Source organism: Ranitomeya variabilis, chromosome 1 (assembly GCF_051348905.1).
Source record: "Ranitomeya variabilis isolate aRanVar5 chromosome 1, aRanVar5.hap1, whole genome shotgun sequence".
Lineage (NCBI taxonomy): Eukaryota > Metazoa > Chordata > Amphibia > Anura > Dendrobatidae > Ranitomeya > Ranitomeya variabilis.
In genome coordinates, this window is record NC_135232.1 from 312,513,796 (window position 1) to 312,538,750 (window position 24,955).

The window sequence follows — 24,955 nt, forward strand, 5'->3', positions numbered from 1 at the left end:
ATAATTTTGTATTAAAATTAACTGATTATATAATAAAATTATTAAATACAAAAAAAATACAAAAAATGATATTCCCTTGAAATGGACCCTAACTTTACAGTAGGTCTTTCTCTTAAACGGAAACGGTCACATCAAAAAACTTTCTTAATCTGCAGACACAGGGGTTAATCTGCAGGTCAATAGCGTTCTGAACCTGCCTGGTGCCAGCACTTAGACACCTGTTCCCTTTAACTTTTTATTAGCCATATAGAAACTCCAATACTCCCTACTATTTTTCTACCTGCTGAGGAAGTTGTGTTTCTGGAGAGTGTCAGACGCCAATGGAAAAATTTCAAGAAAAGCCCAAATTGTGCTAGAAGTGTCACAAAGATAAATCACGGCATCCTGGAGCTCCTGTGAATGGGAAATGTATAGAAGCTGTAATGTAGATCCACAGCATGTGTCCATACAGAACAGTGTATAACGCGGGCTTCACCTGCTCAGGCATATCCAGGGGTGTAGTAAGCTTCTGTTCTTCCAGCCTCAGGGGTTCCTTACAGTCCTTCGGCTGAAGTCCACAGACCTTCATAATGGAACTGAAAACCTTGAGAAGAAAAAGTTAATGTAGATCTCAAGCTTAAGTAAAAAAAACAAAAAACATAGCTATGATTCATCATGGACTACAAATAATCAGATTCTTGCCCACAGTCCTATAAATCCCCCAAACTGACCAACAAAACAGGGCCGTAGCTGTGGAGGGTGCAGATGTAGCAGCCATAATAGAGCTCTGGCGAAAAAGGATCCCCTGCCAATTTATAAGTCACCAGTACAACTGCACGTCGGAAGTGGGGGACCAGAAGATTCAAGATACACTTCTGCTACAAGTCTGAGAAATCAGGTATAAATAAAATACCAATATATCAAATAAAGGGGGTTGTCCCACAATCAATCAGCTCACACAAAATATAAAAATACTGAAATTGAATTAATAGAACAAAGATGCTTCAATGTGTGGCTGTTGCTGCTTCATACATTTTATGGCGTTTCCTGTGAATGTCCATTTATTGTGGTCAGTGTGAAGATTATTCTTTTTGGTCGGTGACTTCAACATGTTCGAGAAGATCTGGGCTGAAGGACTAAGCCTTGGCAATCAGCAATGAACACATTAGGCGAATGTTCTCATGGAGAAATCAAAAGAATATTAGAAAGCGCCATAACAGGTCAATAACAGCAATATCCGATCACAGGTGCTAACAAAGAAATTAAAGGTCAACGTAAATCACAGCCTGGCTGCACAAGTGAGGCCATGTATTTTATTCTCCAAAATGCTCTGATGATATGTCAGATAAAGAAAATATTTCCAAGATGCAGCCGGGGATCTGACTGATGAATTTGTCCAGTTCTGTGGTCTCAAAATAAACTGGCGGAAATCCACGTTGTTACCTCTAAGCGCTATGGGATGGAAAGTAGGGCATGAATTCTGCAGGCTAAGAATAATTTCCCACTTTAAATCTCTAGGCATGAACATTAAAAAAAAAAAAAAAAAAAAATCACACACAACTGTCAGTAGCTGGAAGAATGTCATTAAATAGATAGTCCTCCCTAAATTCCTATATGTTGTAGAACATTCATCCTCCATAGCCCCGCAATGGTCTTTGCCATGGCCAGCTCCCATTTAGCATCCTTCATATGGGGCTCAAATGGACACAAACTGAAACGGACCCTCTTCAGAGGCCCAGGGATAAGGCAGGTGCGGCACTCCAGGACTACTTCTTAGGCCGGGATCACACATACACGAGATACGGCCGAGTCTAGCAGGTGAAATCCCTCCTCTGGCGCTGGCACTCCGGAGCGGAGCGTGCAGCCGCACAGCAACACATGGAGCTGCACGCTCCGCTCCCAAGTGCCGGCGCCAGAGGGGGGTTTTCACCTGCGAGACTCGGCCGTATCTCGTGTATGTGTGATCCCGGCCTTATACTACTTGGCTGGCTAACGTCACTTTCTACAACACGGGAGAGTAGATCATCATTTGCCTAATTCTGAACACCACCTTGCGCACTGTTTGAGTCTTCAGAGCAATACTCACACCCCTTTATGCCAACTCACAGACTTGTGGTTTAACCCCAGAACGCATACCTGGGGCCGCGCAGGCCTGCCAGGTTACTTGTTTTCTATTTTCTGTAAAAGTACTTTAGTTAGAATGTTGAAAATCTAGGTAATCCTCAGGTATATAGTTGTTAGTTATTCATATATTTTTACGTTACAGACATTTCGGTATAACAACCTTTTTTTGGGACTACCCCATATTCACGCACCTGGGGCCTTTTAGGCCTGTACTAGGTTTACATGTGATACACAGATTTGCTTATCAAGGCAAATTACGGAGGCAATGATCCGATGTGGAATACGCTTTCTGGAACATCCAGAGCAAAGAGGAAAAAAAAAAAGAAAGCGCTGCTATATTTGTCCAGCAAAGAAGGAAAGAAAATCGGAGCGTTTCTGTTCTACTTGCGGACAAAATGTATGCAAGGAACATTCAGCCGAAAAAATAATATGCGAGAATTGTCGGGGGAATATGTAAAGTTACATTAAATTATATTCCTGCACCAAGTTTGCTACAACCAAAAAATGTTTTCATAAAAAATTGCATATAGAATGCCTACTTTTTTGTTGTTTTATGCACATAATTATGTTTTGAAATATACACATCTTAGGCTGTGTTCCCAGTAGCGCTGGGGTTCGCCAGAAGGGGATCCATAATGGATCTGACCTCCTGGTAACTCCAGGATTCCGCCAGCCTTAGCTGGGGTCACCAGGAGGTCAGATCCATTACGGATCCCCTCCTGGCAGACCCCAGCGCTAGTTGGAATGAATCCTTACCTTGCAATTGTAAAATAAATTTTGAAAAGTATTTTTATTTGAGTTATTCCATGTTAATTGTAAACAGGCCTAAAAGGCCCCAGGTGCGTGAATGTGTAGATTTCTAAGACATGGGGTCTAAGGGGTATCGTTTCTCCTTATGGAGAGTGACATACCATCTCTGGCTTGTCAAGGTAAGGAGGCTTATTTGCCGTACAATGCTCCTCTGGGAATTTAAATATGCAAATTGCCTCTTCTGAGAAAAAGAGGACTTAAACTCTACAGCGCCACCTATTGGAAGTAGCGATCCTACAAGTCACAATCAACCCTTTAACGAGTCGTGCAATATGACTTAGGACCAACAGCCCGAAACACCGTGTCTGCGAATTGAGATACTGATTTGGCTTTTATCCTAAGTCATATTGCACGACTCGTTAAAGGGTTGATTGTGACTTGTAGGATCGCTACTTCCAATAGGTGGCGCTGTAGAGTTTAAGTCCTCTTTTTCTCAGAAGAGGCAATTTGCATATTTAGATTTCTAAGAGTATGCGTTCTAGGGTTAAGTGTGGAGAGACACCAACAAGAATTTTCAATTCAAGGACACAATAGCTAAGTCCCCCTTATAGCAGAACACTGCTCTTCTCAAACTGCTACATTGCAGAGATGCTCAGTTTAGGTCAAACGTAGGAGTCAAGACTCTGGGCACAGGTTTATATCAAGGGTGTTCTTGTTTCCTTCGATCAACGTTAGCAGCTCCAACAAGCCCCCAGACATGCTTTATTTAGGTATCTGCAACTAAAGCATGCCCTAAATTCCCAGTTCTCCTATGATCTTTCCTCCTAAGACTCTAAGGAGGCAGAGACCCAAGGGGCTTGATCTTTTTTAAACACCCAGTTACTAATCTGGAGATGCTCCTCATCATAATTGTTAGTTGAGGCCAAATGGATGACAGAAATACCCTCCCCATCAGAGGAGGATTGGTGTGAGGCCTTGAATGCCCCACAAAATGCTCCATCAGCAACTAATAACAAGCTAGTCCATCAATGCCACCTGACACCTAGCAGGTTATATAACATGAGTAGATCCACCACTGCAGATTGCCATATGTGTGGGGAAGAGGCAACAGATTTTATACACCTGATGTGGCAGTGCCCTCCTTTTGCAGACTTTTGGAAATAGGGCAGAGATGTACAGGGGATTGTACGATCTCGATGAGGATAGCTATGACCTAAGTTGTGTTTATTAGGAATGTGTTGATGAGGAGACCTGGCCTCACTACCCTCACTCTCTTCTCAGGGAAACATCATTTTTGGCTTGCAAGGCTATAGCCATGAGATGGATGGATAGAAGACTCCCATGGATTACACACTGGGTCAGTATGGTAACTACTGTAGCTTTCTATGAGAAAGTAGTATGGAAAAATACACACTGTCCTGAAACATTTGATAAGGGAAGAAGCCTTGGTTTTATTCCTCTTTGGGCTCATACTCACCTGCGAGAAACTCGGATGAGTCTCGCACGTCAATACCCGGCACTGCTCCCGGCACTCAGGAGCGGAGCGTGCGGCCACATAGGAATACATGCAGCAGCACGCTCCGCTCCTGAGCCGGGTATTGATGTGCGAGACCCATCCGAGTTTCTTGCAGCTGAGTATGAGCCCTTAGACTCACATCAGTCCCCAGATGATGAAGGGTATTCTCTCATGATAAGGCATATGGTATTTGGTGCTCGACATGGGCGTCTTATGGTTTTGGTTACGATGTTAGACCCGTGGTGCGTTAAGGGCAAGGTTAACATTGCCAGACAACATTAATGAGCAATGAGAAATACTGTTTCTTCTTCTGTTCTGTGGTGTAACCTTGTTAGGTTGTATTACCTTCAATAAAACGATATATATATATATAGTTGTGGACCATAACCACAGATGAATATAGTCCAGCTCTGCTGCAGGTGATTGACAGTTTTCTCCCTTTATACGTGTGAGAGAGATAGACCTGTAACAGTGCTGGGAAGAGTCGCATAGTGGTGGCGTAGGACTAGCCTAGTCCCTGGCTATAATCCAAGCTGCATCTTTAAAGTACACTGCTCAAAAAAAGGAGATTTTTGTGTACTCACCGTAAAATCTCTTTCTCTTAGCCTCTAATTGGGGGACACAGGACCATGGGTGTTATGCTGCTGTCCACTAGGAGGCGACACTATGCATAATCTGAAAAAGATTAACTGTGGCTCCTCCTGTGCAGTATACACCCCTGGACGGCATCAGCCTTCTCCAGTTTTGTGCAAAAGCAGTAGGAGGAACGTAACATGAATAACATAATTATGCCTGTAAGAAGGCAAATATGTACGAGCTCAAGAAACAATATGAGAACTCAACAGTTACAACAGCCCGGAAAGGGCAACAGGGTGGGAGCTGTGTCCCCCAATTAGAGGCTAAGAGAAAGAGATTTTACGGTGAGTACACAAAAATCTCCTTTACTCTGTCGCCTCATTGGGGGACACAGGACCATGGGACGTCCTAAAGCAGTCCCTGGGTGGGAAGCAATGGACGAATATTGTGCAGACAGGCCCGTACACTTAGGGCACCGCCGCCTGCAGGACACGTCTACCCAGGCTCGCGTCCGCTGAGGACTGGGTATGAACCCTGTAGTGTTTAGTAAACGTGTGTAAGCTAGTCCAAGTGGCCGCCTTACACACTTGTTGTGCCGAAGCCTGGTGCCGAATGGCCCAGGAGGCCCCTACCGCCCGTGTAGAGTGTGCCGTAATGCCGGCTGGAAGAGGAGAATTCTTAAGGCGATACGCCTCTTGTATGGTGGATTTGATCCACCTGGCAAGAGTAGCTTTGGAAGCTGGCATACCCTTGTGGCCGCCTTCCGGAAGGAGGAAAAGGGAATCAGACCTCCGGAAGGACGCAGTCCTAGACACGTATATACGCAAAGCCCTCACAAGGTCAAGCGTATGCAGAGCCTTCTCCACTCTATGAACCGGAACCGGACAAAGGGATGGTAGTGAAATTTCCTCATTGAGGTGGAAGTCGGACACAACCTTCGGGAGGAAGGATGGGACCGTACGAAGAACTACCTTGTCCTGGTGAAATGCCAGGAAAGGCCGTCTGCAGGAAAGTGCTGTCAGTTCAGACACCCTGCGTAGCGAGGTGATTGCCACCAGGAAAACCACCTTCTGGGAAAGAAGGCGGAGCGGGACCTCCTTAAGAGGTTCGAAAGGTGGTTCCTGCAATGCTGTCAGGACCAGGTTGAGGTCCCACGTTTCTAGTGGTCGTCTGTAGGGGGGAACCAATCGGGAAACCCCCTGAAGGAAAGTCCTTACTTGCGGCTTGGTAGCAATGCGCCTTTGGAAAAGCACTGAGAGGGCTGACACCTGGCTCTTAAGCGAGCCCAAGGACAGCCTGGCCTCCAGACCCGATTGGAGAAAACCAAGTACTTTGGGTATGGAATAAGGGAGTGGGATCTGGCCACGAGATTCGCACCAGGTAAAGAAAGCTTTCCAGGTACGGTAATAAATCTTGGCAGAGGCTGGTTTCCGTGCTCTGATCATGGTTCCAATGACATCTGCCGAGAGCCCTGCCTGGGTTAGAACCCAGGTCTCAAGGGCCACGCCGTCAAATTGAGAGCCCCTGAGTTCTGGTGGTAGAACGGCCCTTGTGATAGAAGATCGTGGCGGTCGGGGAGACGCCAAGGGGCGTCTGCTGTGAGTTGTACGATGTCGGCGTACCATGTGCGTCTGGGCCAGTCTGGTGCAATGAGGATGGTTGGAACTCCCTCTTGTTTGATCTTCCTCACCACTCTGGATATCAGGGGGAGAGGTGGAAAAATGTACAGAAGCTGGAACTGGGTCCAGTCCTGAACCAGAGCGTCTGCTCCGAGCGACCGCGGATCGTGTGTTCTGGCAATGAAGTTGGAGACCTTGGCATTGAAATGGGATGCCATTAGGTCCACATCCGGGGTCCCCCAGCGGAGACAGATCTGTTGAAAAATTTCGGGATGGAGAGACCACTCTCCCGAGTCTATTCCTTGTCGGCTGAGGAAGTCTGCTTCCCAGTTGTCCACACCCGGAATGTGGACCGCCGAAAGAACCGACCCTGTGTCCTCCGCCCAGCGGAGGATATGTGACACTTCCCGCATCGCCTGGGTACTGCGGGTCCCCCCTTGATGATTCACATATGCCACAGCCGTGGCATTGTCCGACTGTATCCTGATGTGAGAGGCTGCCAGTAAGTGATGGAAGGCCCTCAATGCCAGTAGGATGGCACGAATTTCCAGGATGTTGATGGGCATGGTCGCTTCCGCTGGGGACCATTTGCCCTGTGCCCTGTGGTGTAGGTGCACCGCACCCCAACCCGTCAGGCTCGCGTCGGTGGTCAGGACCTTCCATTGACCTGAGAGAAAGGATTTCCCCTTTGCTAGCGAGGTTGGCTTGAGCCACCAGTGCAGGGACCTCCTGGTTGACGACGTTAGCTGGAACTCCCTGTCGAGAGAAAAGGGATTCCGGTCCCAGGACTTGAGAATGGCTAGTTGGAGAGGTCTGAGGTGAAACTGGGCAAATGGGACAGCTTCTATTGCCGCTGCCATCTTGCCGAGAACTCTCATGGCAAACCGGAGAGATCGAGGGGGTTTGCGGAGGAGGGTGCGAACTGCTAGTCGGAGAGCCAGTGCCTTGTCCTTGGGAAGGAGCACTAGACCCCTGGAGGTGTTGAATAACATTCCCAGGAAGGTCAGGGACTGACTCGGGGTTGGTGATGACTTTTGTAGGTTGATTAACCAGCCCATGCGACTGAGAGTATCGGTTGTGATTGAGACGCTGAGCTCGCAGTCCTTGAAGGTGGGAGCCTTGATGAGTAGATCGTCCAGGTATGGAACGACTACTATGCCTCTGGAGTGCAGGACGTCCATGGTGGCTGCCATGACCTTGGTGAACACTCTGGGAGCCGTGGCGAGTCCAAAGGGGAGAGCCACGAATTGGTAGTGGTCCTGGCCTATTGCGAACCTGAGAAACCTCTGATGGGCAGGTGCAATGGGTATATGCAGGTATGCGTCTTGTATGTCTATGGAGGCGAGATATTCTCCCTTCTCCATGGACGCAATGATGGACCGAAGGGACTCCATGCGGAAATGACGGACCCGTACATATTTGTTGAGCTGTTTTAGGTCTAGTATGGGCCGTACACTGCCTCCTTTCTTGGGAACTACGAACAGATTGGAGTAGAACCCTCGGAAACGGTCGGTCGTGGGTACCGGTACTATGACTCCTGATTGACAAAGCGAGGAGACCGTTTGGTGGTAGGCTCGAGCCTTGGCTGGCGGTTTTGGGGGGACAGAGAGGAAGAACCGGTCCGGTGGGTTGGAGGTGAAGTCTATTTTGTATCCGGAAGACACTAGTTCCGTGACCCACCTGTCTTCTGTAATAGGCAGCCAGACTTGATGAAAGAGCAAAAGTCGGCCGCCTACTGGTGTGGTGTCTTCCGGAGTCCGTGAGTCATGAGGAGGAGAAGGTCTGAGATTTTCCTCCTCTGGGCTTAGACTGGCCTGCTTTTGACTGCCAGGTCTTGTCCGACCTTTGCGTCGATCGTGAGTTGTCCCTGCGTGGGGAACGGTTACGATTTTGTACTGGACGCGAGACGGACCAGCCGGAGGAATTCCGAAAGGATCGGAATCGAGTTTGGTTACGCTTCTTGTAAGTGCGTTTAGGTTTCAGTTGGGGAAGAGAAGTACTCTTACCCCCTGTGGCGTTGGATATCATAGTGTCCAACTGTTCACCGAAAAGTCTCCCACTGAGGTAGGGGAGGTGCGTGAGGGACTTCTTTGAGGCTGCGTCCGCTTTCCATTCCCGCAGCCAGAGGATACGCCGAATCGTGATGGCGTTTGATGCTATCCCCGCGACTCCCCTTGCTGAATCCAGAGCTGCATGGAGCATGTAATCTGCTACAACAGCAATTTGAACCGCTTGGTCCGACAGTTCAGGAGCGGATGCTTGGAAGGCTTGTAAATTGTTTGCCCAGGCCAGGATGGCCTTGGCAGCCCAAACTGAGGCGAACGCGGGAGCCAGGGATGCCCCTGCAGCCTCGAAAATTGAACAAGCCATGCGTTCTACCTGCCGGTCTGCTGCGTCCCTTAGGGTTGAGCTATCTGGCAGTGAAAGGAGGGTTTGTGCTGCTAGCCTGGAGACTGGGGGATCCACTTCAGGTGGATCTGTCCATTCCTTGGTGTCCTTCTGTGGGAAGGGGTACCTCGCCTCCAGATATTTGCGATTAGCGAATTTTTTCTCAGGCTGTGAGAGCTGTTTTTTAAGGATCGCCTTAAACTCTGGGTGGTTAGAAAAAAACCTTAGGCGGCTTCAGAGGTCCTTCAAAGGAAATCTGATGTTCTGGGGCCTCTGGTGGCGGATCAGAAATGTCCAGCACCCGATGGATGGACGATATTATGTCCTCAACTAGCGCTGTATTGCTAGGAGGGATTGGGATCAGGGACCCCTCAGTTTCTCTGTCTGAGTCAGAGTCGCAGATGCCTTCCGAATTCTGTGTATCACTGAGGCGTCCCCTGCTGGGTGAGCTGGGGAGGAGGCCTTCTCTGGTTGGGGATTGCGGAGATCTGCATTGTCTGTCCCTGGAATGGGACGGTCTAGATGACCTGGAGCAACGGTGTCTCTCCCTAGAGGGGGATGACCGTGTGCTATGGGATGACGCAGATGGACTTGATCTATGGATCCGCTTGCGTCCTGACCTAGACGTGGATGTGCCAGGGGCATCTTGTTCCTGAGTCAAGCTCTCCCGTTGTTGGGTAACGGTCATAGCCGGGGCATGACCCTGCAGAGCCTGAAGCAATGTGGAAGTTAGGTTATCTATAGACTGCGTCATAGATTGCGATAACTGAGTAGCCCATTCCGGTGTGGCATTAGACACCGAGGCATTGGCAGGGGCTTCTTGAGGCTGTGACACAGTAGTTTGTATACAGTTCTGACAATGCGGGTACGTGCTGCTACTGGGGAGAGCGGTCCCGCAGGCTGTGCAGAATGCATAATAGCAGTTCTGCCTGGTTCTCTTAGACCTTGAGCCCGGCATAGTGCACAGAGTGCAGAAGTGCTGCCAGCAGATGGACCTTACAGGGGTAGAGAACCTACAGGGGAGCCTTATAGGTAATATGGATTCACAGCTGAGTAAAGATAACCCAGCTGTGATCTTACCCCACCAGTGTACCCCTAGGTCCAGCGCCGAAAATCCACAGTCCTGTGCCCTCCGGAGACTGGCTGCCTGGTCCTGCAGACCGGGAGATGCAGGGTTAATCTGCAGCCGAAAATGGCTGCAGAGACAGAGGAGAGAGGAGGAGAAGGGGGCGGAGAGCTGGAAAAAGGCGGCAAGGCTATAAAAAACCCGCCCTTTCTGTCTCGATCCGCCCCTTGTATGACACTGTAGAGTGTCATATTTGTCATCCGGGGGGCGGGCCGGGGGGCGGAGAGGAGGCTGCTGCTTCAGCTAGGCCGAAGCCGGGGCCTAAATTAGATGCCTGAGGCCCAGAAGGGCTCCAGGCCGGCGCGAAAGTCCGGGAGGGGGTCGGATCTGAACCGGACCCCTCCGGATTTGAAGGCAGGATGGCGGTGGGGCTATAAGCGGAAGGGGGAGCCCGGCTGGGGTCCCCCTGAGGCAGTATAGAGCTGGTGCTGCCGCAGAGACAGGGACGCAGGGAACCCTGTGTCTGTATGTGCCATGCCTGCCTGCCTGCACTCCCCCCGGCCCCAACAAGAGCCCGCAGCTGGGCTGGGGTCCCTGGATGCAGGCGCAGTGTGCTGGCCCATTGCTGGGAGCTGTAGGATGCTGCCTGTACAGGCCTTACCTGAGGTGTCTCAACCTAATACCCCCAGAGGGGGATAGGGAGGGTGCTTTTGTCACACACCTTCAGGGGCCTTTATCCTCGCCTCGACCTCAACCCAGAAACCAAAAGGAATTGGGGAAGGAGGGGGGTCTCGACTTCGAACCAACACCCGAGAGGTTGGGGAAGGAGCAGCATGGGGAATAGCCATCTCAACTTCAACTGGGCACCCCATAATAGGGGGCCGAGGAAGGAGCCATGCCGGGGGTCTCACAGGAGACCCTCTTTTCTTCATCTGTAATCCCGTCGGGAAACGGAGTAAAACGGAGTAAAAATCTTTAGGTGTGCCTCCTTTGCGACACTAAGCAAAAACTGGAGAAGGCTGATGCCGTCCAGGGGTGTATACTGCACAGGAGGAGCCACAGTTAATCTTTTTCAGATTATGCATAGTGTCGCCTCCTAGTGGACAGCAGCATAACACCCATGGTCCTGTGTCCCCCAATGAGGCGACAGAGTAAATAAAGGGAACACTAAAATCCCACATCCTAGATATCACTGAATGAAACATTCCAGTTGTAAATCTTAATTCATTACATAGTGGAATGTGTTGAGAATAATAAAACCTAAAAATGATCAACGTAAATCACAACTAATATCCCACAGAGGTCTGGAGATGGAATGATGCTCAAAATCAAAGTGGAAATAGTGTAGTTACTTACCGATAACGGTATTTCTCAGAGCCCATGACAGCACTACCAGAGAGAGGGGATCCGCCCTTCAGGGACAGGAAACCTACAGGATAAAAAGGGTGGTACCTCTCTCCTGCCTCAGTTTGGTTTACAGAGCATCAGAGGTCCTCCAGGTTAGTGACAACAAGAAATATACATATTTTTAGCAAAATACTTATGAAGATTACGCCGTGTCTAAATCAAACACACACTTCGTATAATAAGGTGCTCACCGCACACGTGATAAGGGGGAAAATAAGCAGGTGCTGTCATGGGCTCTGAGAAATACCGTTATCGGTAAGTAACTACACTATTCTCAGTCGCCCATGACAGCACTACCAGAGAGAATTGCAGAGATTATTGCTTTAGGGAGGGACCACAGCCTGCAAGACCCTTCTTCCGAAGGTTAAGTCCGACGAAGAGGCTAAGTCTATGCGATAGTGCCTAAAGAAGGTTGAAGGTGTTGACCAGGTGGCCGCTTTACAGATTTTATCTATTGGTACCTCCGACCTTTCGGCCCTGGAGGTCGCCATAGCCCTTGTAGAGTGTGCCTTGAGTCCTTCAGGCACTTTTTTTCCCGTGGACGAGTATGCCAGGGCTATCGCATCAGTAACCCAGCGAGCTATAGTGCTTTTGGAGGCTTTGAGTCCTTTCCTAGGTCCCTGAAAACAGACAAAAAGAGAGCCTTCCTTCCTACACTGTCGGGAGGATTCTAGGTAGTGTATTAGACACCTTCTCACATCTAAGGTGTGGAATTTTTCCTCTTTTTGATTTTTCGGGTTTGGACAGAAGGAAGGAAGGATTATTTCCTGGGATCTATAGAAATTGGAAGCAACTTTGGGTAGATAAGCAGGGTCTGTTCTCAAAACTACCCTATCCTCCATGATTTGTGTGAAGGGAGGGTTCGCAGATAGAGCCTGGAGGTCACTAATTCTACGGGCCGATGTTAGGGCTGTAAGAAGGGCCGTTTTGAGAGATAAGATTTTAAGTGGTATCGAATCTATGGGTTCAAACGGGGGTTCTGTCAGAGCTGAAAGTACTAAATTTAAGTCCCAAGATGGAGGACTTTTGATTTTTATTGGTCTAGAACGTACAGCGGCTTTAATGAATCTTGTTACCCATGGGTTAGTGGCAATACTATCATTGTATAATGCCCCTAAGGCCGCTACTTGCACCTTTAAGGTGCTCACCGATAGGCCCATATCCAAGCCTTTCTGTAGGAACTCTAATATTTTGACTACTGGAACCCCATCTTGTAGTTTTACCCCGGAGGTGGACAGAAACTTTTTCCAGGTTTTACCATAGATTTTAGTTGTTATTGTCTTCCTACTTTTTAATAGTGTGGACACTAAATTATCTCAGAAGCCCCTTGCCCTTAGCAGTGACCTCTTATGTTCCATGCTGTCAAGTGTAGATTTGCCGACTGAGGGTGGAGCACCGGTCCCTGTGATAAGAGGTCCGGAAGATCCGGAAGGACTCAGGGATCGGTGACCGATAGAATTCTCAGCCAGGAAAACCAGGCCCTTTTGGGCCAGAAGGGGGCTATTAGGATGATTCTCGCCCTGTCCTGTCTTATCTTCCGTAGAACTGCCGGAATAAATATATGAGGGGGAAAGGCATATGCCAGACCGTGAGTCCAGGGAATCGAGAATGCATCCAGTGCACGGGGGTTTCCCCTGTGGTTTAGAGAGCAAAATTCCTTTACTTTTCTGTTCTCTATACTGGCAAATAGGTCTATTACTGGGACCCCCCAGACTTTGGTGATCTGATCGAAGACTCTTTGGTTCAGAGCCCATTCCCCCTGTTTTAGCTGGGTACGGCTTAGGAAGTCTGCTTTTTTGTTCACTACGCCCCTTATATGTAACGCCGAGAGGGATAGGAAGTGATGTTCGGCTAAGGCGAAGATTTGGGAAGTAGTTTTCATCAGTGCTTGGGATCTGGTCCCGCCCTGGTGGTTCAGGTAGGCTACTACTACCTGATTGTCCGAAAAAACCCGGACATGATGACCCCGTAGTTTGGGCAGAAAAATTGACAGGGCATGGCTCACTGCGCAAAGTTCCTTTTGATTTGAGGATACCTGGTATTCTTGATCTGTCCATACCCCGAGTAACACTGTTTCCCAGGTGAGCTCCCCACCCCATGGGACTGGCGTCCGTGGTAACTACTCGATGTGCATCTATCACCCACGGAACTCCCTTTGATAGATTGTTGGGATCTAGCCACCAGTCTAGGGAACGAATAGTGTCTGAACTTAGAGTCATGCGACCTTCTAGGTGTCCCCTCAGTGTAACCTGATTTTTCAGGACATCCCACTGGAGGTCTCTCGTGTGGATTTGAGCCCACTGTACTGCCGGGAGACAAGCAGAAAGGGACCCCAGCAGTGACATCGCTCCTCTCAAGGTCATATGAGGGTTTGAGCGAGCTCCAGACACAATACTTAATATTTTTTGTTTCTTCTGGTCTGGAAGGCGACATTCCTGTAAAACCGAGTCCAGAGTTAGGCCCAGAAACTCTTGCACCATGGTCGGTTCCAGTTTTGACTTTTGGAGATTTAGAAGCCAACCTAATTCCGTTAGAGTTTTTATTACTCTGCTGCATTGTTGTTGGCAGTGTTGGGCTGAGTTGCTGACAATTAGGAAGTCGTCTAGATATGGTATTATAATAACGTCTTTTTCCCTTATGTGGGCCATCATTTGTGCTACCACCTTGGTAAAAACACGGGGTGCTACTGAAATGCCAAATGGGAGGGCCTTGTACTGGTATTCTTTTACTACTCCCTCTATGACTACTGCTAGTCTGAGGTATTTCTGTGAGTTTTTGTGGATGGGGACGTGATAGTATGCGTCGCTGAGATCCAACACTACCATGAAACAATTTGGAAACAGGTTTTTTATTGTTGATTTTATCGATTCCATTTTGAAGGTTTGATTCTTTACATAACTGTTTAATTTCCGTAGATTTATTATTGTGCGGAAGGAACCGTCCGGCTTTGGAATCAGAAAAAGTGGGGAAAAGAATCCTTTTCCCCTTTCCAATAAGGGAACTTCTCGGATCACATCTTTGGCTATGAGTTTTGAGATCTCTAGTTCCAAGGCCTGTTGTTGCCGCCATGAGGGTTTCAATGGAGTGACCACATAGTGTTGGGGAGGAAGGGTGGTAAAGTTTATCTGAAGTCCCATCTTTATCAGGTTTAAAATCCAAGTACTGGAAGAGATTTTTTCCCAGGCCGGAAGGTATTGAGACAGTCTCCCTCCCACCCTGGGGGAGGTGTCACTTAGGGTTTTTTTTATTTCTTGGGGAATTGCCAAAGAGGAAGCCCCTATCCCTATTTCTCCCATCCTCCCACCTGTTCTGTTCTCTAGGGGGCGTCTGCGGAAAAACTTCCTGTTCCGAAAGGGCCGCCTAACGTATGGCGTGGCCAGGTTAGGGAATCCCTTCTTTTTATCCCCTGCTTTTTGTAGAATGTCATCTAGGGTTTCTCCAAACAGAAATTTTCCCTCACATGGGATTGAACAGAGTTTTTGTTTTGTCTGTAGGTCCCCTGGCCAGTTTTTCAGCCATAGCGTTCTACGAGCTGCATTAGACAGGGCTGCCGATTTTGAAGTGAGTTTGATAGAATCCGCCGAAGAGTCGGCCAAGAAAGCTGCCGCCCCCCTAATCATGGGAACTGATTCCATTACTTTTTGTCTGGATACTCCATCTCTTAACTGTTTCTCTAAATTGTCTATCCAAATCATTAGAGATCTAGAAGTACAAGCGGCTGCTATTGTGGGCCTTAAACATCCCCCTGCTGACTCCCAGGCCCCTTTTAGGAAGGTGTCGGCTCTTTTATCGAGGGGGTCTTTCAGTGTTCCCATGTCCTCAAAGGGCAGTGCAAACTTCTTTGACGCTTTAGCTACTGCCACGTCAAGTTTAGGGGCTTTGTCCCATGCTGTAGAATAATCTTCCGCAAAAGGATATTTCCTTTTAAGAGAGGGTACAGATGAATTTTTTCTTTCTGGTTTCTCCCACTCCTTTTTAATTAAGGCCTGCACGTTTTCGTTAAGTGGAAAAACTCTACGTTTTTTCTGGCCCAGACCTCCAAACATAATGTCCTGTACCGTTTTGTCAGGACGTGGATCTAGGACACCCATTGTAGATCTTACAGTCTTTACAAGGGCATCTACTTCGTCTAAGGGGAAGCAGTGACGGCCTCCACTCTCAGAGTCCGAGGAGGAAGAGGAACCTCTTCTGTCTGATATATCTTCATCAGAATTAGAAGGATCGGAGTGAGAAAGGGGGACAGGTGTTCTCTCCTTAACCCCCTCCCCTTTAAGGGATTTGAACACTGTTTCTACCTCTGATCTTATTACTGAACGTAATTCAGAGGCAAAACTAGGGGTTTCTTCACAAAGGACTTGTCCTATACAGGAACCGCATAATTTCTTATCCCAGTTCTGTAACAGGGGTTCTCCACATAAGGGACAGTCTCTATGTTTAGTTTTCTCCGTTTTTTTTCTTGCCTAAAAAATAAACGGAAAAGGGGACCCTAATTATTTGGTGAACTTTCACGAAGATCACTCACCCATCTTGCGCAGCTACAGGTACCAGTTCTGGAGGAGGTACGGGATCTTGTATGAGACCCGAAGTAGAAGGTGTCGGCTGGCTGGACATATTGGAGGCTTTACTCTGCGGCGTAGAATGGCTCCTGGAGCGGGTACTTCGGGTGCCTGCAGAGGTCCTTCTCTTTGTCTCGCCTGACTTGCGCTGGTGGTGTCGCTGCTGTTGCTGCGGCGGTGGCTGTAAGGGCTGCGCCAGCTGGAGCTGCTGATCGCTGTCCGCCATATTGGGACTGCATGCAGCAAAGGGCGCTCTCACAGCTGTCTTTTAAATAGTGCGCCGATCACCCCTCCTCCAGGGCTGCGTTGTAGGGAAGCGCTGGTCCCCAGTGCACACACGCGCTCCCCGGGACCCGGAAGTAGACAGCGTCTATATCCGGTGCGGCGGCCATCTTGGTGCTCTCACACACCGAGCCGCCGCTCCGGACCAGGCCTCTGCTGCAAAGGCACGCCGGGTCCCTGAAGCCCCTACCCCAATCCGGGGAGGCAGCCGCGCTCCCCTCCGCACGCTCTGCAGCCCCATCGGACCCAGAAGCGGCGGCGTCGCACACCGTACCAGCGGTGACAGGGGCCTCCCCGCCGTCATACCTCCACTGGTCGGCTCCGGATCACAGGTACCGATCCTGAGGGTTCCCCTGTCAGGGACAGGAAACAAAACTGAGGCAGGAGAGAGGTACCGCCCTTTTTATCCTGTAGGTTTCCTGTCCCTGAAGGGCGGATTCCCTCTCTCTGGTAGTGCTGTCATGGGCGACTGAGAAATGAAGTTTCAAGTTGATCCAACTTCAGTGGAAATGCCTCAAGACAAAGAAATGATGCTCAGTAGTGTGTGTGGTATCCACGTGCCTGTATGACCTCCCAACGATGCCTGGACATGCTCCTGATGAGGCAGCGGATGGTCTCCTGACGGATCTCCTCCCAGACCTGAACTAAAGCATCCGCTAACTCCTGGACAGTGTGTGATGCAATGTGACGTTGGTGGATGGTGCGAGACATGATGTCCCAGATATGTTCATTCGGATTCAGGTCTGGGGAACGGGCAGGCCAGTCCATAGCTTCAATGCCTTCATCTTGCAGGAACTGATGACACACTCCAGCCACTTGAGGTCTAGCATTGTCCTGCATTAGCAAGAACCCAGGGCAAACCGCACCAGCATATGGTCTCACAAGGGGTCTGAGGATCTCATCTCGGTACCTGATGGCAGTCAGACTACCTCTGGCGAGCACATGGAGGGCTGTGCGGCCCTCCAAAGAAATGCTACCCCACACCATTACTGACCCACTGCCAAACCGGTCATGCTGAAGGATGTTGCAGGCAGCAGATCGCTCTCCACAGTGTCTCCAGACTGTCACGTGTGCTCAGTGTGAACCTGCTTTCATCTATGAAGAGCACAGGGTGCCAGTGGCGAATTTGCCAATCCTGGTGTTCTGTAGCAAATGCCAAGCGTCCTGCACGGTGTTGGGCTGTGAGCACAACCCCCATCTGTGGACGTCGGGCACTCAGACCATCCTCATGGAGTCGATTTCTAACCGTTTGTGCAGACACATGCACATTTGTGGCCTGCTGGAGGTCATTTTGCAGGGCTCTGGCAGTCCTCCTTCTGTTCCTCCTTGCACAAAGGCTGAGGTACCAGTCCTGCTGCTGGGTTGTTGCCCTCCCACGGCCCCCTCCACATCACCTGGTGTACTGGCCTGTCTCCTGGTATCGCCGCCAGCCTCTGAACACTACGCTGACAGACACAGCAAACTTTCTTGCCACAGCTCGCATTGATGTGCCAACCTGGATAAGCTGCACTACCTGAACCACTTGTGTGGGTTGTAGAGTCCGTCTCATGCTCCCACGAGTGTGAAAGCACAACCAGCATTCAAAAGTGACAACAAAACATCAGCCAGAAAGCATTGGTACTGAGATGTGGTCTGTGGTCCCCACCTGGAGAACCACTCCTTTATTGAGTGTGTCTTGATAATTGGCAATAATTTCCATCTGTTGTCTATTCCATTTGCACAACAGCATGTGAAATTGATTGTCAAACAGTGTTGCTTCCTAAGTGGACAGTATGATTTCACAGAAGTTTGATTTACTTGTTGTTTAAGTGTTCCCTTTATTTTTTTGAGCAGTGTATATCTTCTCTGAAACGCCAAAGCATTTCATAGAATGACATACCTGGCTACAAACGTGCAGCCAGACTGCAATTCATGCTGGCTACTGTTTGGGAAACATGAATCGCCTGTCAGGTTTCCTTTAAGTATTTCAAGGGGAGACAAATCCTTTAATGAATGTAGTTGACAAATTGGTCATTTGGCTAGACGTGGCTATTCTTGTTGCTCGTTCTTCCTCATAACATATGTAATGCCAGCTTTAAAGGGAACCTGTCACACTGATAATAGTATCTGATCTGCAGGCAAGATATTATAGAACAGGAGGAGCTGGTCAGACAGCTATACATTTTGTGGAAAAAGTTTCAGTAAATATTGCATTTAATTTATTGAAATCAATGGTGTTTGTATGTATGTGAGTCCAGTGGGTGGTGCTACTCAGTGACTGACAGTCTTCCCTGTATGACTGTGCATGTAAAGATGACTGTCAGTCACTAGTAGGACCGCCCACTTGACGAATGCATACAAGCAACAGGTATTTCAATTTATAAAATGCAGGTTTTACTGAAACGTTTCCAACAAATCTATTCATAATTCTGCTCAGCTGCTCTATAACTGCTGTACACATTCCATTCTTGCATGTACAATATGGATGACTTCCTTTAAAACACAACTGTGCTGGGAAATGATTGTAGTATTTCTTACTTGTAGCAATGTAGGCACACTGTCATCCAGATCCTGGTAGTAGCTGGGTTGTTGCTGGAAAATATTGCCTGTTATTAAGAAGCAGAAAAAAAAAAATCATAATATGTATGTGGAAAAGTACATGCGCGCGCACACGCACACACACACACACACACACACACACACACACACACACACACACACACACACACACACACACTTGTACATACGTACACATATGTAGTTTTTCTAACAATATGACTTTTACTTTGAAGAACGAATAATGCCAAGATGAGCAAGACGCAATAGTATATGAAGGCGAACGCAGAACATTACTTCATTTTAACATTCACTTGCTCACCAATCATCTTCTGCAAGAGAGAAGAATTTCCTTTGCCAAAGAGGACACATATATCCAGAAGTTTAGGAATGTCAAAAAGAAAATTATCATACAATATTTCCCCAAACAGCGATGGAGTAATGTGATGATCCTGAAGGAAAATAAAAACAAACAAAAAAATACCAAAACATAAAAAACATGAGAGATACAAATTGTAAAGTAGTATTCCAATTTTGTAAATTGATGACATACTGGTTGGGTGAGGGATAACTATTGGGACCGCCACCAATCCTGAGAATGGTGGGATGCTGGGCGTAAGTGCGGCTGCAGTTTTCTTGTGCAGGCAGATGCACCAATGTGCAGGGGAAACTAATAAGGGGTTGCAGATTTAAACCAGCACTATAGACTTTTTTTTTTCTTTCTCAGGAAAAGTGGAGGTCCCAGAGGTTGTACCCCTATAGAACAAAAAGTGATGTCTCATCCTAGAAATATGCCCTCACATTAAAGCCTAGGAACGCCCCTCTAAAGCTGATGGCACTTAAGAAAAGTAACATTTACAATGGTTTTGTTTTTATTATGCCACCTTCGCTCATATTTTATGGAATTTTTTTTTTATTGCTGCTTCTAAAGATTATAGCATAAGCTTCCTGCATTTTTTTTTTTTTATTTTTTTTTACACATTTTTCAAATGTATTTTACTTTCCTATACACACATTTAGAGAATAAAGTATACTGAGTTTATGATGTTGGTACACACAGATGGTGCACACATTGATTTGCTATTTTTACTCTGATTCATGTGACACTATGAATTTTTTTCCCCAAAAAAATGTTTTCCTTTATTTTTCTCCCCAAATTGGATTGTGGAATTGTACATAATCTAATAATGTAGCAACGTTACCACTTTCAGGTTGTTTGCGCACATGAGACATGCAAAATGTGGAGGTAAACTTTTTACAAGGCCGCTTTGTGTTCATTTTTCTGGGTTGTGACTATTTTGTGTGCATGTAGACATGGATATAAGGGGAATCAATCATTTTACTCACTTCTAAAATCAATCTTATAAGCTTGGAGTCAGCAGAAGAGATACCTTGGACTCTTTGTGTGTAGACATCCTCAAGAACGTGAGAAAGACATGGCGGTGGAGTTCATCATGTACCTGCTGCACCGCAGGCGGGAAAGGGATGTGGCGATCAAATCTTCGGGGTGCACAGCTCAGGAAGGAATCCAAGCATTTTTGCAGGGACTCATCGTATATTACCTGGAGACACAAGCCAAGGAATAATATACAGAAGACACCACCACTACAGTAATAAAAGTAATATAACTGGAAGAAACCTCTCCTCACCTGACACCAGAAAAGATCATGAGGCAGGGCCAACAGGAACTTTAGGTCCTTCAGAATGAAGTCTACCCTTTCAAAAAACTCCTCTAAGAGTGCAGGGGCACAGGACCCCGGTGGAGGAGCATACACTATAAAATGTCTGGCTGTAACGCGGCTTTGATGCTGAAGAGTGAAAGAGGAATAAAATTATTCATTAAGCTAATGGCACCTTTACAAAAAGTGATGCCCATTAAACTGCTTATAGGGAACCTGTCACCTGCTTCATGCGGCCCAAACCTCGGGCAGCCATCAAGAGCCTGGCAGCATGAGTGCAGCCAAGAATATATTCCTGTGTTGCTTTCAGAGAAAACAGTTCAAAGATGGGGATGGAGATGAGAAAAGTCCGGGGGGCCTGCCTGCTGGGTAGGTTCTCTCTGCGCCACTCCAGGTGATTGGCAGGTCTCTTGCTATGGGAGAGACTATGAAGCATTGGGAGATGCCGGCTGGGGCGGTGCCGGACTACTCTCCCTCCGGACCGATCTTCTAGAGAAAAGTATACCTGGTATACATAGATGCAATAATGCAGCCGGGATCAGGTTAATCCTGCCAGTGGTTTTGGCAGCACGAATCAGTTGACAGATTCCCTATAAAACCACTTACTTAATACGGAAGATATTATTCTCATACCGAAGGCCACGTTCACACTAGCAGTATTTGGTCAGTATTTTACCTCAGCATGTGTAAGCCAAAACCAGGAGTGGAACAATCAGAGGAAAAGTATAATAGAAACACGTCACCACTTCTATATTGATCACACACTCGTGGTTTTGGCTCACAAATACCGAGGTAAATAAAGATCAAAAACTAAACTGAACACGGCCTAACAGAGTTAAACAGGATACTGTCCTTTTTTCTGTTCTGTTGTTATATTGAAGGCTGCAGCCAATCGGAAGGAGCTGATTGGCTGCAGCAATCTCCTCACATTAGACTGAAAGCAGAGGAGCTGCTCCAAGCTAAGAGGGAGGTATAGATTACATGCAGCCTTTTGAGTGTTAATGTGAAAATATGAAATACAGATTTTTAGAAAGTTTATCTGCTGAATATTTTCTGGCCCCTAAAAAAAAAAAAAAAAAAAAACATCCCTAATCATGCAAAATACATATTCAAAATGCAGATATCTTACTAGAGCAGGTATTGTACGTAACCTTCCAGTCACTGGATCCTTCAGGGTCACTTGTAGCTCATCCAGTGGTAGGCTTGGCATCCTGGGAAGAAAGCACACTGATACATAACTGAATGTTTGGTACCAGAATAATCATTAGATACTGTGAGGGGCAGCATGCTAATAAAATATCACGATTGTCAGGTCATTCTGGTTTAATATTATATATTACTGCTACGTAATTAGTGTGTGTACACGGGCGAGCACCCAGACAGAAGGGGAGCTTATATTCTATAGACCTCCATCAGATGAATGTATTCTTATACTGTGTGTCTAATACGGCTCCACAATAAATAGAATATAAACATGATGCCCCAGTATTTGGTCAGTTGTAAAGTCCATATTTGTCACAGAAAGTATTAGCAATGAATGAAAATCCAGATTACTGATGGAATATTGATGTATATGTAGTTTAAAACGTAGATTAATTTTTGCATTTATTTATTTTTTTTTATAGGAAATTTCCAGTTCAGGAATGTCTGGGTCCTGAGATCGCCATTCAAAATACTTGTCAAATGTGCGCTGCTCAGAAAGTAGAAAATCTAGGAGCCGTGTACAGCGCTCTTCATATAGGGCGCTCCTGCTCTCTGAGCAGTGCACATGTGACATATGAGCGTCTCAGGACCCCGTACCCACTGATCTGGAAACTCCCTGTCACAAGTTAGAAAATAAGAAATAGTGCAACACCCTTTGTCCGGTCTTCTGATAAAAGCCTGTAGTCTATCTACGTGACTGCAGACTTATCAAAGGACCGGACAACCCCTTTAAGCACTCTCATAGACTCCACATGTGATATTCGAACAGTAAAATTCATGTAGATAACACATGCTTTTAGACAAGGACATAAAAAAGGCCATGTAAATACCCCTATTGGTTTACATTAGCAAAATTGGATGAATATAGATTACAAATATGCCTGATAAGGGCTTGTGCTGAGAAAGAAAGGTGATAAGGCAGTATGAATGCCAGGGTGGGACATGGGGCACATTGCGACATCATATTTAATGGTTTTCATGGCGTTGGATTACAGCACAGAGCGGCCGCTGTCCCCAAATGTGTGGGTCACTGGTTGCAAGTTGTATGTGTCTCACTTGCCATAAACCTCAATACAATTCGCTTGTGTAATATCTGCAATTTAGCAATTCTGGTTTTCTTACAACAATATTACAGCTCTAAAATAGTCACACTATGGTCGCCACGAAGCTCCATCCTTAACAGGCATCTGTTGCCAGCATGATGTAGGGACAGAGATCCTGATTCTAGCGATGTGCCACTCACTGGGATACTTGCTAAAAAGTTTTATCTGCTACAGATCTAGCAGTTCTCTGAATGCTGAGCTCAATATAACCCTACCCACACCACTGATTGGGAACTTTCTGCCTATGCACAGTGTACACAGGAAGCTGCCAATCAGTGGTAGTTATACAGGGCTCATGAATATGCAGGACAACATGCCAGTAAGTTTACTAGTCCTCTAGTGAGAATCTCCGGCTGATAACACTGTGATTTAATCAAATCTACTGCAAGTAGCCCAGTATGTGACACATCAGTGGGATCAGGGTCTCTGTCTACATTATGCTGCTCTCAGATTAGGTGGCAAAAACCCGGTGACAGGTTCCCTTTGATCGTGAAAACACAACAGAACCGACATGTCTGCTATATAGTGGCACACTTATCAATAGCATCAGTGCTGCTTCCAGCCATGTCCAACTGCTAGGTGCACCCATGTTTGTCTCTGTCCGACCTGCCCATCTAGTGAGGATCTCATCACATTACCACTGTGAATGCAGGAGTCCTCTACACCCCAGCCCCATGTCTTAGAGGAGGTACACTGCCCCCTATGCTTCCCAGCTGGGAGTACCACCACTTGTCACTCTTACCCAGTGAGGAGTGACTGGTGAGGCTTGTATATCTGTCTGGATCCCCAGGAATTATAACCCTTTTAATTAGTTCTAAACAGGGATGAATAAGATGATAAAGTGCTACTTATGTGGTGCGACCATCAGAGAATGTACTCAGTGCAGACCACCAAGGAGCCTTATGGAAACGCCATGTAATGGTCACCGCAGCATTATGTCCCAGCTTATAGCAATGGAGGCAGAAGTGATCGGCGGGGTCTGCCCCCGGACATAACTACATGTCACCTGTCACTCGCGGTGTCCCAAGCAGAAGACGTAATGTCCGCACACAGCTTTCTCCTGCCGACAGCTGCTGCACCGCCGGACCAGACGTGATCTATGACCGGGATGTCCCTCTGGTCACTAGAGGGCTCACTGTAGCCAACGCTCCAGTCTGCACAGACGCCATCTTACCGAAGTCCGTCTCTAACAACATGGCTGCCAACCATGTCTCAGCAATGGAGACAGACTACTCTAGAAAGTTGCCATTACAGCATCCGACATCTGTGTTATAGCTGTGGTACCCTGCGCCACCTTTCTCTCAGGAAATCTTGCCCTTCCCCTCCCCTGTTGTCTTTACATGTCTGCAGATAGGATTCCTTATAGAGGATCCCTTTTTCATGTGCCTTTCTGTACTATACTGCCATTCATATTCCATGTTATTGTAATGTGATGTCAAAATTAATAATAAAAGTGGAAAGAAAAGGCAATTCCTGCCTAAAAAAATATAATAAGTCACTAAACCCCTTCATAGATTACGGACGGTGGTTTTCTCTGGGAGAGGTGGACCACACTCTACCGAGTATTATAATAATAATCTTTATTTTTTTATATTGCAGTATATATTGAGTATTGCAGCCCCGAGTTTCCTTCGTCTCACATTTTCCTAGTAAGGCAATGCTACATGAAAAAGATGTGTACCCCTCAGGCTGCCGTCACACTAGCAGTATTTGGTCAGTATTTTACCTCAGTAGTTGTAAGCCAAAACCAGGAGTGGAACAATCAGAGGAAAAGTATAATAGAAACATATGCACCACTTCTGTATTTATCACCCACTCCTGGTTTTGGCTTACAGATACTGAGGTAAAATACTGACCAAATACTGAACGCCTCAAGGACACAGCTAATATTTCTTTTTGCGCTTCATTTTTTCTCTCCCTTTCATGCAAGAGCCACTTTCTTTTACTTTTCTGTCCACGCAGCCGTATGAGGGATTGTTTTTTTTTGTGGGATGAGGTGTACTTTTAATATTGCCATTCATAACGTACTGAAAAATGGGGGAAAAATCCAATGGAGGTGAAATGGTGGAAAAACAGAATAATTGTGTTTTATGGTTTTACATTTATTTTGCATTAACCCCTTCCCGACCTTTGACGCATACGCTGCGTCATGAAAGTCGGTGCCAATCCGAC

General features: G+C 47.0%; 1 protein-coding gene across 3 annotated transcripts in view; it reads right to left on the reverse strand.

Annotated features, from left to right (window-relative positions):
• ASCC2 (activating signal cointegrator 1 complex subunit 2) overlaps positions 1 to 24,955 on the reverse strand; it is a 67,322-nt gene that overhangs the window by 28,510 nt on the left and 13,857 nt on the right. Inside the window, exons 1-8 of one of the 3 annotated variants that reach the window (XM_077297049.1) lie at positions 23,790 to 24,030; positions 21,607 to 21,688; positions 20,448 to 20,606; positions 20,190 to 20,360; positions 19,121 to 19,250; positions 18,781 to 18,848; positions 476 to 583; positions 281 to 393 (exon numbers count right to left, since the gene is read on the reverse strand). In XM_077297049.1, the coding sequence (XP_077153164.1) occupies positions 281 to 393; positions 476 to 583; positions 18,781 to 18,848; positions 19,121 to 19,250; positions 20,190 to 20,360; positions 20,448 to 20,606; positions 21,607 to 21,687 (830 nt within the window). In that variant the 5' untranslated portion in view covers position 21,688; positions 23,790 to 24,030. Of the gene's footprint in view, positions 1 to 280; positions 394 to 475; positions 584 to 18,780; positions 18,849 to 19,120; positions 19,251 to 20,189; positions 20,361 to 20,447; positions 20,607 to 21,606; positions 21,689 to 23,525; positions 23,543 to 23,789; positions 24,031 to 24,955 lie in introns of those variants that run through there. The other 2 variants (XM_077297067.1, XM_077297059.1) reach the window with 2 other exon arrangements.